This window comes from Sipha flava, unplaced genomic scaffold, assembly GCF_003268045.1.
Source record: "Sipha flava isolate LNK unplaced genomic scaffold, YSA_version1 49_pilon_pilon, whole genome shotgun sequence".
NCBI lineage: Eukaryota > Metazoa > Arthropoda > Insecta > Hemiptera > Aphididae > Sipha > Sipha flava.
Window position 1 is genome coordinate 1513453 of NW_020273360.1, and position 13769 is coordinate 1527221.

The 13769-nt window shown below is 29.6% G+C and overlaps 1 protein-coding gene across 1 annotated transcript in view; it reads left to right on the forward strand.

The window, feature by feature from the left end:
- Nucleotides 1-12897, forward strand: part of LOC112690264 (PR domain zinc finger protein 10-like) — a 58096-nt gene extending 45199 nt beyond the window's left edge. The window contains exons 9-21 of the mRNA XM_025564232.1: nt 4182-4297; nt 4368-4522; nt 4609-4747; nt 5664-5798; nt 5868-5979; nt 6934-7052; nt 7174-7298; nt 7370-7538; nt 7818-8015; nt 8091-8174; nt 8546-8807; nt 10035-10126; nt 11067-12897. Of these exons, the coding sequence (XP_025420017.1) occupies nt 4182-4297; nt 4368-4522; nt 4609-4747; nt 5664-5798; nt 5868-5979; nt 6934-7052; nt 7174-7298; nt 7370-7538; nt 7818-8015; nt 8091-8174; nt 8546-8807; nt 10035-10126; nt 11067-11435 (2075 nt within the window). The 3' untranslated portion in view covers nt 11436-12897. The remainder of the gene's footprint in view (nt 1-4181; nt 4298-4367; nt 4523-4608; nt 4748-5663; nt 5799-5867; nt 5980-6933; nt 7053-7173; nt 7299-7369; nt 7539-7817; nt 8016-8090; nt 8175-8545; nt 8808-10034; nt 10127-11066) is intronic.
- Nucleotides 12898-13769: the final 872 nt, after the last annotated feature.

Consider the following 13769-nt stretch of genomic DNA (forward strand, 5'->3'; position numbering starts at 1 on the left):
GTATGAGGCATACACTCGACTGTACCTTTATACTGGGATAAACGCTAAATTGATACTATTTCGTGTTTACAGATTAAATTGATATTGTAAAATTATAAAATCAATGTTGTAATAGTTTATTATTTATTGTCTGACAGCACATGATTGAATGCGTTGCGATGTACATATATTTTTTGTACACAAATACAATATGTATGATTATTGATCGCGTGCTTGGTGCATTATATTTCTTCCTTTAACTATCGTATAATGGGTGTATAAGTATTGAAAATCACCAGTGTTTAACACACGGGAACTAAGAATTCTAGTTATCAGGCGCAAATATTTTCTCAAAAGCGTATTTTTCATCTCGAGATAAACGATGTTATTGTTAGAATGATTCGTTCAGCGGAGAAGTTCTATAGATAGATAACGTTATCCTTATCCGTATATATTGTGAAACCGGAGAGTATAAATGAAAACGAAAACAAGTGTGGGTGTACGTTTTACACTGTTTATTTTGTTTCAGGTTTCTATACTTCATACAAACTATACTTTATTTGCCAATTGTGTCCGTTCGTCTGTTCTTAAAACTTTGCCACTACAACCAACATTATTGTTGATTTTGTAAATGTTATTGGTTCGATCTAGTTTCAAACTCATGAATGATGTATAAAATCCATTAACTGGGCAAACTTCTACAAAGTATACTTTTCCTCATTTGTTGATATTTGCCTTAGTTTTTAAAATAATTTATTTTTGTGTACCCGATATACATTTGTACAATTAACATATTAATTTCATATATTATAACTAAATAGGATGTATATATCGATAACATGATTATTTGCATAATATGCAAATAATTTTTAAATATTTGAAATATTCTAATATTCCACTCTTGTCGTATTTCTTTTTACAGCTCTTTTTTTTGTTAGATCATTATTTCTTTGAGGTTCTTCTATTGTAGATTCCGAGAGAAATGAAGAATGTTTTAATGTACCCATGATGTTGGTGTTGTTTTTTTTTTTTTTGTTTTTGTACACGATTCCTGATGGATTACCCCGATCATTGAAAAAATAAGAGATTTTTTACAGAAAATTGTGTCTAGTTGGTATATAAAAAGAAATCTTTTTACGAATTTCTCAATAGTTTTCTTAATAATTGCAAAATTACGGTAAAAATTACGCCATATGTACCGGTATTTAACAAAATTGTATTTTTATTTTCAAAAATTAATAATTGTTAAGGCATTGAATTTTCTTTAAATACGTATTTCGTATTTTCTATAGACGATATAATTTCAGAAATATTTATTTATAATATTTATTTATAATATTTATTTTTATATTTTTGAAGCAATTGAAATTTTCATGTTTTCTTAGCTTTTTTTAGAAAATATAGATAAAAAAATTTTGGTCTAACAAAAAGTCTTGAAAATATAATAAAAAGTACCTCATATGTATATTTTACTGATGAATGAAAAAATTGATCCTAATTAAAAAAAAAAAAAAAAATTTAGGTAACGAGTCTTTAATTATTAAATTTTGATAAAATTATAAAAATCACGAAAATTTGCTACATTATTATAGTCAAAAGTTTATACAATTTTTAGTATTTAAACTTAAGGCTCAACAATTAGATATAAGATTTTTCATCTAATTTTCTTTACAGCAAAAAAAAAAAAAAACTGGAAAGTCCCAAAAATGAGTTGCAAAATGATGGATATTTCAACAAATTTCCATTAAACGGTATTAGTTATTTAGTTTAACACATTTTATAATTTCATAATATTTTAATGAAGTAGAGCTGTTTATAAATACTTGACATTTTTGATTTTTTCCAAATTGTAGATCCTTATAATTATGTGTGAGTTTAGAACATTGAAAGTTCAACCCACCTTATTAAGAAATTTGCTACTTCTAACCATCATTAAAAATATAAACTGATTCATCTTGACGTCTTTCACTCAGAATCGTTTTTTCGAGAGCCATGGTATATTGGTTTTAAATTTAAAAGACCTATACAGCGTTATCATTTACCCATACCTGTATCTCTCTCGATCTAGAAGTTTCGTATTTTTTTTTTAAATTTTGATATTTTGTTTGGATTTTCATTGCCATATAAAATGTTTTCAATTAGCATTTTTTTTTTTAAGGCAGTCGAAATTGAATTTACTATCACAACTGGGGTTGTAAAATTTCATGAAATATATAATTTGAGTAAAAAATAAAAATTTTGTTTCATTTCAGTCAAAATATAATGCTTTATGTTTTATTTTTTATGAAATACTTTTTGTATTATTAATTGTACAAAATAGAAATTAAAACTAATTTATATAAATTAACAATTAACACCATATTAGTTTATAATTATTATAATTTATAAATATTGATTTAAGAGGTAAGAGACCAATAGTCATTGAAACACCTGAAGAAATTTTACAAAATATAGATGAATTTATAAATAAGTTGTCAGTAGTTCCATTACTTATCAGCTATCACATTATTTAAGAAGTTTCTCATCAAAAAAAATATATCGGTACCTATCGAGTTTAAAAGTTAAGCACTTATTTATAAAATGTATTGTGAATATGGTGAAACACACAGTTCTGGAAATGTTTTTAAAGAAAGTGAAAATATATACAAATAAAAATAAAAAAAAATAAAATATATATATGTATAAAAGATAATAAACATAATGTAATTAAATAAATCTAATTTAATAAAAAATAAAAATTAGCTCCTTTGCCTAGTTAAACAAATAACTTAACAGTATAAAATATAAAATCATAATAATTAGCCATTAGGTAAATATACATTTTTAAATAATATACTATTGAAAGTATGGAAATTAAAATTAAAATGACTGAATTCATATGATATTAATTTATTATTTAAAGATAACAATATAATAAAATTAAAATAAGCTCCTTTGCATAGTTAAACAAATCATAAATTAGGGAAGAATAATGTTCTCATTAATATACTCAAGAAAGTATGGAAATTAAAATTTAGATGGCTGAAAACACTTCAGAAAACTTGACTAGTAACGTGTAAATAAATCACAAGCGATTTGAACTATTATTTATTCGACGAATATTATCATAAAAATAGCTGCTATCAATAATATTGCGCCAGTTTTGTCATTACTACATATATATATATATATATATATATATATATATATATATATATTAATATTAAACATATCTGTGGTCATTACCTATTTATAGGCAGCTGATGGACTATATCACGTTAAATGGGAAAGCCCAAGATTGTACCGAAACGATATCATACAATATCAATTGATTAAATGACATTTGACAGTCACTATCTCAAACGTAAAAAAAAAAAATATTTTTCTGTATTTCATGTGAAATATTTCAAATTTACTACCCTAATCACAACTATTGTTCAAATTGGTTTCTCGTAATAAGAGTATTTACTTAAATGTTATCTATGACGAGATTTGCCACGAAAGATACGGCCGCCGAACAACATTATTACGATAAAAATGTCTCGGTGCCACCACACTGAAACTGAAAACAAAGGAGCTTAAGAAAACTTGTGGCACCGAGAACATGAACTTTAATATGACAAAAAAAATAAAAAAATAAATAAATAAATAAATGTTAATGACTAAATATAGCATGACTGACAGAAATTGAAAACACGGAATAACGAACATTTACGCGTGATGGTAACAACAGTGCCATTAGACAGCTGGTTAATCGCATATGGAGGTATACCTCCACGCTAACCATAACCGTAGCCGTGCAATGCACTGCTATGCATTACACGCAAATTATAATACAAAACAGACAAAAACATGAAACTAGAAACTAAATACATGGCTCAAACAATCATCTTTAATATACCTCATTGTTTTTATTTGTATTCGTCAATTTGTAAACGTTTTTTATCAAACACAATTTTCTCATATGTTGATTTTATTTTATTTATTAATTGTATTCTTATTATACTTATAAATACATTTATTGGCTAAATTACAATATTGCTAATGTATTACGAATATGTATGTATAATTTATTTTCTACCGCTATACTCTAACATGAAAATAATAATTCCTATTAGTAAATAATTATCATATAATAACTATTATACTTAATTAGTTATTATTAACATTGCTATTTCACTTAAAAATATTGTATAGTTAACTAAAAATATTCATGAATATAGGTTTAGAAAATAATCATGGGATTTCCCGAAAAACATTCAAGTCAATGAAAATAACGCACGGACCAAACAAGCAGTCTGATAGTTCGAAGAATACCTCTATGAACAGAGGAACTATGGTATGTTGTTTATGGGTTGGAAGTTTAAATTTCAAATGATGGCTTAGTTTCAATAACATTTAATTTTTAGATGAAAACTTCCCCAATAAGTTGCAAGCACATGAAAATAAGAAAACTATCCAATCGGTTTGGTAAAAACAGCACTCAGTGTAATATGTGCATCAACGCACAGAATAATTCTAGAAATGCGTTTAGAACGAAATTGAGATCGAACAGTTCTATTAAGTGAGTTAATTTAGCTGACGCTGAAACAATGTACTTATTATTGTTTTTAGTAGTTATGTTAATTGTTTGCTTTTGTTTATGTTCAGAAATATTTGGGTATGTGTTGCTTGTGATTTAAAATTCTTAAAGCGAGAAACGATTTTAATACATAGCAAGTTACATGAAGACGAGTTCGACGTCGAGCAAGTAACATTAACCAACACTACTTGTCCGGAATGTAGCTCTGTAAGTTAATGCGATTTTTGCACATTATTTTTAAATCTAATTATGTATTCGTTGTTGTGTTCGTCAAACAATTTCATTTCTATTATTGTTTAACTTGCTGTAACAACATGCATTCAAATCGGACTTAAAAATGTAATTTAATAATCCATAATTCCAGTGCTAGAGTATTGTTATGAATAGGGTTTGGAAGTTATAGTAACCAAAAAAGGCAAAATATGCACAATAAAATTTTAAAATATGCATAAAAGAGTATAAATTATGCAAAAAAAAATATTTATTTATTAAAAGTTAATTAGTAAATTCTAAAAACCTATATTTAAAAAAATTGTATTATTGAAAACTAAAATATGGGGTATAATCGGTTGGTATTTGATATTTTATTGAACTGAAAAATTAGTTAAACAAATATATTTTCATTATTTGTGAAATATGAAATAAATATATGTTGTATAATACCTGTTAAGTTGTTACATTGAGTCACTAATATTATAACTTTTGATTGTAATTTTTTATAAAAATAATCAACATAACCTCAACGGATTTTTAAACTTTTTTGAATTAATCAGTAGCTGACTTACTTAATGCGATAAGGATTTTTCGATCAGACTTCGTGTAAAATTATAATACATTAGCATCTATAATAGATATACTTATATCGTGGATATTGGTTATAATTTGTAGTTATTACTTTGAATAATCATTTTCCTCCACGGGTTGTGTATACAAGTATAAATTGAGAATTATTTTTTTCTGCACTTGCAACATGGATTTCTTATTTGTTGGATTTTCCAGCGATATTTTTATTTCTAAACATTGTATTTGTGTGTATACTGTGTATACCTGTATACTTATACACGTTGATTAGAGTAAAACCTATAGCCCGGTATATATAATTTCTATTTTGTATGTATTTCAGGAATTTCACCATGCTGAGGAGCTCATCAAACACGTTTACGTGCACAGTTACGCAGATAAAGAATTGATCCTGAGCGGGACAATATACAATTGCTACCTATGCGATAGAAGATACAGGAATGCAATTCACTTAAAGGTGTGTTTTCTAATCGAAGAATTTGAAACTTGGGTGGGTTTTTTTAAATTTTATTCTTATCATCAACAGGCTCATCAAACCAAACACAAAGAAAACGAGCTCAAACCGTACAAGTGCAATATGTGCGATAAGCGTTTTATGAACACCGTTGTCCTAACTTGTCACGTACGCACTCATTTCGGTTAGTAGTAAATCGGTGTATCCGCATGCATTGTTATAATTATTAGGACGAGAAATTTGATGCAAATGCGTCTTTTTTTCTAACGTCCCAAAATGTAGTACCGTAAGCAGAAAATGTGTTGCAAGTGATACTGATTAATTTAATGTAGTTTTTATTTTGCATTTTATGACAAATTGAACTTTAAATGCTTTTTAAGACATATTTTGCTGTTTTTATGGCATTTTTTAAGTTTTTAGAGCATTTTTCAGAATTTATCTATTAATTCTGAAATATTAAGGTATTTGATTACACGTTTCAATATTTGCTCGCTCAAACTTACACGTGTAGTATGTAATCTACTTAATTTATATATTCATAAATACGAGCATATCGGTCCATTTACATATTTTATCATAAATAAAACACAATTAAACCAGTTGAAAGAAATTTTTTTATTTGCAAAATTCCAACGACAATAAAATTTAAATAAAGTTTAATAAAATACAAATATTAAACAAATAGGCACCTACCTATTTTATTATTGTTATGTTTATTAAATATAATTAAATATGTTTGGTATCATGACTTTGATAATATTGATTTTGAACTATAATAATTAGATTTTAACGCGTTTTTATAGAGCATTTTTTGCTATTTTTTAGAGCATTAAAATCCCAGCCATATCATGTATAATTTCTGTTGAATTTTTTTTGCTTTTAAAATATGTAATTGAACACAATATTTACCGTGCCGACGTTCCATTTATTTATTTCTTTACATTTTATGTTGAAAGAGTTCATTTTTCTTCTCACCGAATTTCGTTACCCCTGATATGTAAAACGCACTCGGTATACCTACCGTATCCAATATTGCCTATACATTGTGCCGTTTATTGTCGTTCACTGTTATTATTATTGCAATTACACATTCCGTAATAAAACCAACAATAACAATTACAGTGTTTATTCGTTTCAGAGGGTGTAATTTACGACTGTCCCATGTGCCGCTTGACATTTGTCGATTTGAAATCATTAAGGGGACATGTCTATTCACACGCGGTGAACAATATCTTCTATTGTCCAATGTGTCCACTGGTACGTATACGTTCACAATACCGTGCGTTAATAACACTGTTTTGTAATTCGATATTCGAATACAAGCGTTTTTTAAATATTATTGTTATCAATTGATGTTTTTATTTTTTTATTTGCATAGCAATTTAATACGTACAAACTGATCAGGAAGCATATCCGAGCCCGGCACCATGGCATTGAGTTTGGTTGCGAATATTGTAGCAGTTCATTCAACAGCCGTTTCAATCTTAACTTACACATGCTCAAGTACTTTAAATGTTTTGTGAACATTTTCGTTATAGTTTGACAGTTTTAATTTCTATTAACACAATTTGCAGACATTCGGACCAGAGAGATTTTTTGTGCACTATGTGTGGTAAGCAGTATAAGAGAAAAGACAAATTGAAGATACACATGAACAAAATTCATTTTTCTAAGAAAAAACCGTCAAAAACCCAGTTAAAATTAGAAGCCAGGCTTGAAAAGAGAGCAAAACAAATTCAGTTGGTAATTTAAAATTCTATGTAATACCGTCGTTAATATTTAAATTGAAATATTACACTCCCAAAATAAGCTAAAATCTATTATTCATACATATGAATTAATAAGCATATAAGTCATTGAATAAATATATACTAAAAAGAATATGCTCTATTGAATAAAATGTATGTTTTTCTTTTTTGATAAATTAACTTCAAATGTTGAAATCGTTTTAGCAGCTTATATTTAACATTTTTGGAACACTGCATTTCAAAATAAAAAAATATTCGTTAAAATTTATTTCAGAAAACTACGAAATCTATGTTAGAGTATGAAAATTCAGAATTCAGATGCGAAAAGTGTTTGGTTGGATTTAAAAGAAGAGGAGTATTTGTTAATCATCTAGTGTTAAGACATCCGGAAATAAATCTCGACTCTGTTCCATCGCTCAATTTACCGGTTGTGGCTAAAACCAAAATGTACATGTGTCTGTACTGTGATAAAGTAAATATTTTCTATTATATAACATTCTACGATTACAGTTGGAGAATATTGTTTCAATGTTAATTAATTTTATAGATGTACAAGACTAACGCCAAACGAAAATCACACATAATCAAAAACCATCCAGATTGTGAACTTCCTGAGAAGCCAACTGACAAGGTAAGAGATTGTGAAAGCATTATATTAATGCCAGTTGGTGTTTTACGTAGGGGGGGTAACAGGGGGTCTGGTTGCCCCCCCCTTAGGTCACGCATTGTGAAATATTATATTTTATATTTTATATATTTTATTTTGTAACTAAAATTCTGTGCTATGTTTTTTTTTTAGCATAAGAATTACATTTTAAGATTTTAAGTAATAAATTATTAATGGGTTAAACATTTTTTGCCTTTATATATTATAAAATAATGTAAAAAGTCCCACTAAAAAAAAATTTAAAAAACCGCTGCTGATTTATACTAATATATATATTATTGCAAGTTGGTCAGCAGTAATAGATATTACAAAATTAAACGTTTATGTTTATTCAGACTGTTATCATCGACGACGGCCCGTCTGATCCAGCTAGTAGCACTAACACGTCTCGGGTGCATAGTTGCCAGTGGTGTTACAAACAATATATGCTAAAGAATAAACTTTTGAGACACCAACGGGCAAATCATTATCACCTGTTGCCTCCGTCTCTTCAAGAACCACAGCCATCGAAAAGGCTCGGAAATAAAACTAAAAAAACTGAACAACCCGTATTTGAATCAAATCAACAGCCGCAAACAGTTAACATTCAGTTTACGGGTAAATGTTTATATATTTATTAATTTGAATTTACGGGCTGAGCCCTTTATAAAATTAAGTAGAGGTATACAGTAAAAATAAAATAAAATATTACAAATAATACATGATGATATAATACAAAATAATAGAAATACATTATAAGTGTGTGTACAATTAAAACTTAAGAAAGTTAAAGGTGGGGTTCGTGTTGGCATGCAACATCAATCGTCTTATAGGTTCATTTTTCATGTAGTTGGTGGTACTAAAGGGTATGTGAAATAAAGCAGTAGAGCGGGAGGATCGTTGTGGAACTTTAAATAATATGTATGTCATTTGCGTGCATGTTGATCGAATGGTGTCGCATTAGTTGCCAATGTTAAAAAATAAAAAAAATAAAGTCGATAATTGAATATGTCTGACCATTTCATCTCGTGATCAGTCATATATTTGTCCCATCCGCAAAACTAGACTTGTGCTACAAAAATTGTTCTTAGACTTTTTTTTTTTTATTTATTCTGCAGAGTTATAAGGTTTTTATAATTTTAATTTACTTTAATTCAATGGGTAGGGTAAACACGATTGCGTATGGAATTGTATGCAACGTTGTCAAATTCACTAATTTCACCGTATTATGTTTAATAAATATACATATACAGTTCTACAATATTTCATAAAAAAAAAGATAAATAAAATGAGGATAACTAAATAAAAGAAAAATAATTAATAAAGAAATAAAATCGACAGCTTTTATTTGAGTGAAATTATCGTTAATAAATTATTTCAAAATGCTTAAATTTGGATTCTTTGACATCTATAACGTAATCGTATCCTCCCTACTTTACGTATATATGTTGTGATCTCGATATTTTTAAGTTGTGATATTTTCTTTGGATTTTTATACTCGTTGAAAATGTTTATAAGTGAATTAACGCAATACCTACGAAAACAATCTGTGTACTCGTATGGATCCGCAACGCGACGGTCAAATATTATTCATCGCCCTTGACCCAGGCTTTCGGTATTCAAATTAAAATTATAATCGCGTCCGGCGGGAAAAATATAGTTTGGTCTAACACTTAACAGAAAAGCTAAAGTGTGACATGTGCGGTGTGGGTGTTGTGCACATCCTGTTTAAATGATAACTTCGCCCGAGGGCGATTAAACGGCACCGCCCGCACGCGCTAATGAATAATATTTTTTCCACTCGTATATACTTGTCTATACGTGTGTTTTTCATGTGCGTTTCAGATACCGACGGTTTTGAATTAACGGCCACCGACATACAGCTGGATAATCCGATCGAACCGGGCAGCATAATAGCCATCAAACGCCCTATAAAAGTAAGCCGTACGGATATTATTTAGTTTTTGCGCTACACCACGTTGCGTGGTCAGTACGAAGCAACGGATTACACGCTCACGGTCTAATGAATTATTATTTAATATACATATATATTTATATTACTGTTATTATGAATATTATTTTTTTTAAATTTTTTCATTATTATTATTATTATTACTAGTAGTGGATTATGTTTATACAGAACGCTGTCCTAATTCATATAGACTTCGAAGTTTTATATAGATATATACGGAGTGGAGTTGTATTTTTGAACTATATATAGACGCATGAAACCGAAAAGGGGGTTTTATCTCAGTTATTGTTTTTATGTGACTCATTTGTGTTAAGTTAGGTTTATTTTGAAAAATTAATAACCGAGATTATGTAAATGTAATTCGATGAAGTCATTCAATTTCTTTTGGTATGGACTGTGTTTAGTACTCGACGGACCGAAGAAAGATTACCATTTTAAAAGTGGCACAATTTTCGGACAGACAATGTTTTGAGAAACGGGTATTGCATTTTGTGGGTATTCTTCTGTTAAATTACATCAAGTTAGAACCTCTAAATTTTACTAGGGTTTAATTTGTACTTGCTTTATAAACGTACAAGTACTCGTTTGTTTTGAACATGTAAGAAATTATAATCAATAATGTAAGGTTATAGAAATCGTACTAAGGGAAAACATTTTGTTATTAATAATCATACGATAAAGGGTTTAAAAAAAAATGGCACACTATGTTTCTTAATAACCGATTCGATTGTTCTCGGAGAAGGCGGATTAAGGCTAGGATATTTTAGTGGATCCAAAGGGCTTACCATTTAGCACTGTAAACCGACCGAACGCCGCACGCAGTAACCCCATTTATAACGCGACCACTCCCTAAGCGTAATGAATGTTTCATTGTTGTTATTAACGCTGTCACCGTACTGCTGCAGAACAACTCGGAGTTCGTGTCGCAAGCCATGAGGGACTTGGGCATAAGCACAGTGGACGACGTCCTGAACGAGGAACAGTACTACCGGATACTGGACACGCAGGGAGACGTGGCTTACGCGCAACCCATCGATCCGACGATCGCGCTACTCTCATTCGACGGCCATACCATTCAACAGGTGCTGTCTTCGGGCGCCTCGGCTCCGGCGGCCGTTAGCCACTCCGCCACCGTTCCGCCGACGACCGTACATCAGCACCAGTCGTTGCATCCGATCGCCGCTGCTCATCCGTCCCAGGCGCAGCTGTTGTCGTCGTCGGACGTCATCGCCGTGAGCACCGAGTCCGGCGTGATCGATCGTTTGAAGTTCTAGATGATGTGCGGTTAGGGTTAGTCGCCCTGTGGTAGGTCGGACGACGTTTTCGCGAACGTGAACGCCGATCCCAGTGCTGCCGACGCGGTCCAACAATACAAGAACGAAATCTTCTTCTGTCCTCTTTATTTTTTTCACTTCTCTTCCCCTCTCCCCAACTCCTTACGTTTGTCGATCAGACGTATTTTCGCTCTCGGCGTACAACATCCGTGAAAGCGTTTTATTTTAATCGCTCGGTGACAAACTTTCTGATTTATGTCGAGATGCGGCTAGTTCGCTCGACGAATATGAATTAATCCGCGAGTCGAAGTACGCAAGCGAGTTAACTATTCAAATGTTATTTTTGTTTATAAAAATATGCATTATGAGAAACTATATCGAACTAAACTCACTTTCCGTCAACAGTCTAAATGCATGTGTGTTTATATGTATATATGTATCGATTGTGGTGTAAACTTTGTTCTTCCGACCGAATTTACTTTCACGTACAAGAACACTTCAAGACGATCGGTATTCGTGTTAGTCCGCACTTATACAAAATCTAAATTTGATTTCACCAGTATTAAGTTTAGAATAAATTATATCATATTGATACCATGAGATATATTTTTTATTTTTGATGAAATGTTTATACTTCTTTTCGTCTGTTCAAATAATATTATTTAAATATTATTTTAAGCCTCCTAATCATGAGTTTCTTGCACATAATTTGCGATACTATGGTTTAATACGTATAGATTTTTCTACTTTTAATTTGCAGTTTCACAAGTGCTCCTCTCTGTATTTTTATAATTAGGTACTATAATACACGGTATTATTATTTTAATGTTATCATGATTTCAATCTCATGTTCAATATCTAGTAATTTTAATATTCTCTTCTTTTCCTTTTGTATCCTATTGTATAACTTTTGAAACGTTGCGATAATGAAAACATAACTGTATGTATTTATTAAAACACTTAACTGGTTTTATGCTATTAATATATGGCTAGTGTAGTAGTTATGTTTACGTTGTCTATCATTCCGCAAGTTTTGAAAACGATTATGAAAATGTAATTACTTTGTAATAACTTACTGAATATGTTTCGTTATAAGAAAATCTTATTAGAATATAATTTTTATTTTATAGATATTGTACTCAGCCTATATATTTTATAATATGTATTATATTTAAGGGCTGGAAATTTGATGCAAATGCATCTTTTTTCCTAACGCCCCAACACGTAGTTCCGTAAGCAGAAAATGTGTTTCAAGTGATATTGATTACTTTAATGTAGTTTTTATTTTGTATTTTTTTGCATTTTATGACAAATTTAACTTTAAATACATTTTTTCATAATTTTTTTAGAGCATTTTTTGCTATTTTTTTGAGCATTAAAATCCCGGCCCTAACTATATTCATGCGCTTGAAGCACTTTTTTGCGTATAATTTGTTAATGTCATATTATAATTAATGATTTACACCTGTGGCGTGTCAAATTTATTATTTTGGAGAAATTGTTTTTTCAAAATTGTTGGTAGATGGGCGATTTCCTTGCCACAAAATACCTATGTAAAAAAGTATAGATATATAATAAGATATATATATATATATCATAGAAAATAAAAATATGTCTTACTTATGTAACCTACGTCCAACACACTACAACAATGATTCGTATTCTTTTCTGGTTCATGACGCCTTTAGCCATTAGAATCTAACACCGCGTCACTTTAACAGCAACATAATAAATAATCTTAATTTGTGTATTTTAGAATGATTCTTGAAATAACAATAAAAAAAAAAAAATATACGATACACAGAAAAATAATAAGTAGGTACATTTACAATTTATTTGAGTTGCAGCATTCAATAAACATTGACACGTTAAAGTTTAAATTCGCAAATTTTTAAAAAAAAAAGAGAGAGAGAAAAAATAATAATGATTTGTATAAAACTGATAAGATATTAGGCTCTGGTGGTTTTTACAAAGTTGAGGAAGTCGAGGGCTGATGTTGGAAAGACTGAGTCTCATATTATCTTCTAGAAATATAGGCTATAATACATACCTAGTGACTGCAAAATAATTAACGATAAGATAATCGATAATGCAGTGATTTCGCAAATCAAAATACTGCATATGTTTATCGGATCTAAAGAATAAATATAAATTATATAAAAAAACAAACTAAAATATATGCTATTTACATGACAGTTGTGGCAATATTATTTTATTAAAATTCATTTTTTTTCTTATTTTTTTCTTTTCCCGTGAAGATTTTGTGTCATCTTTATGCTGCTGCATCCATGTCACTCCGGTTGAGAACCACTGCTCTACAGCATAAAATCTGTT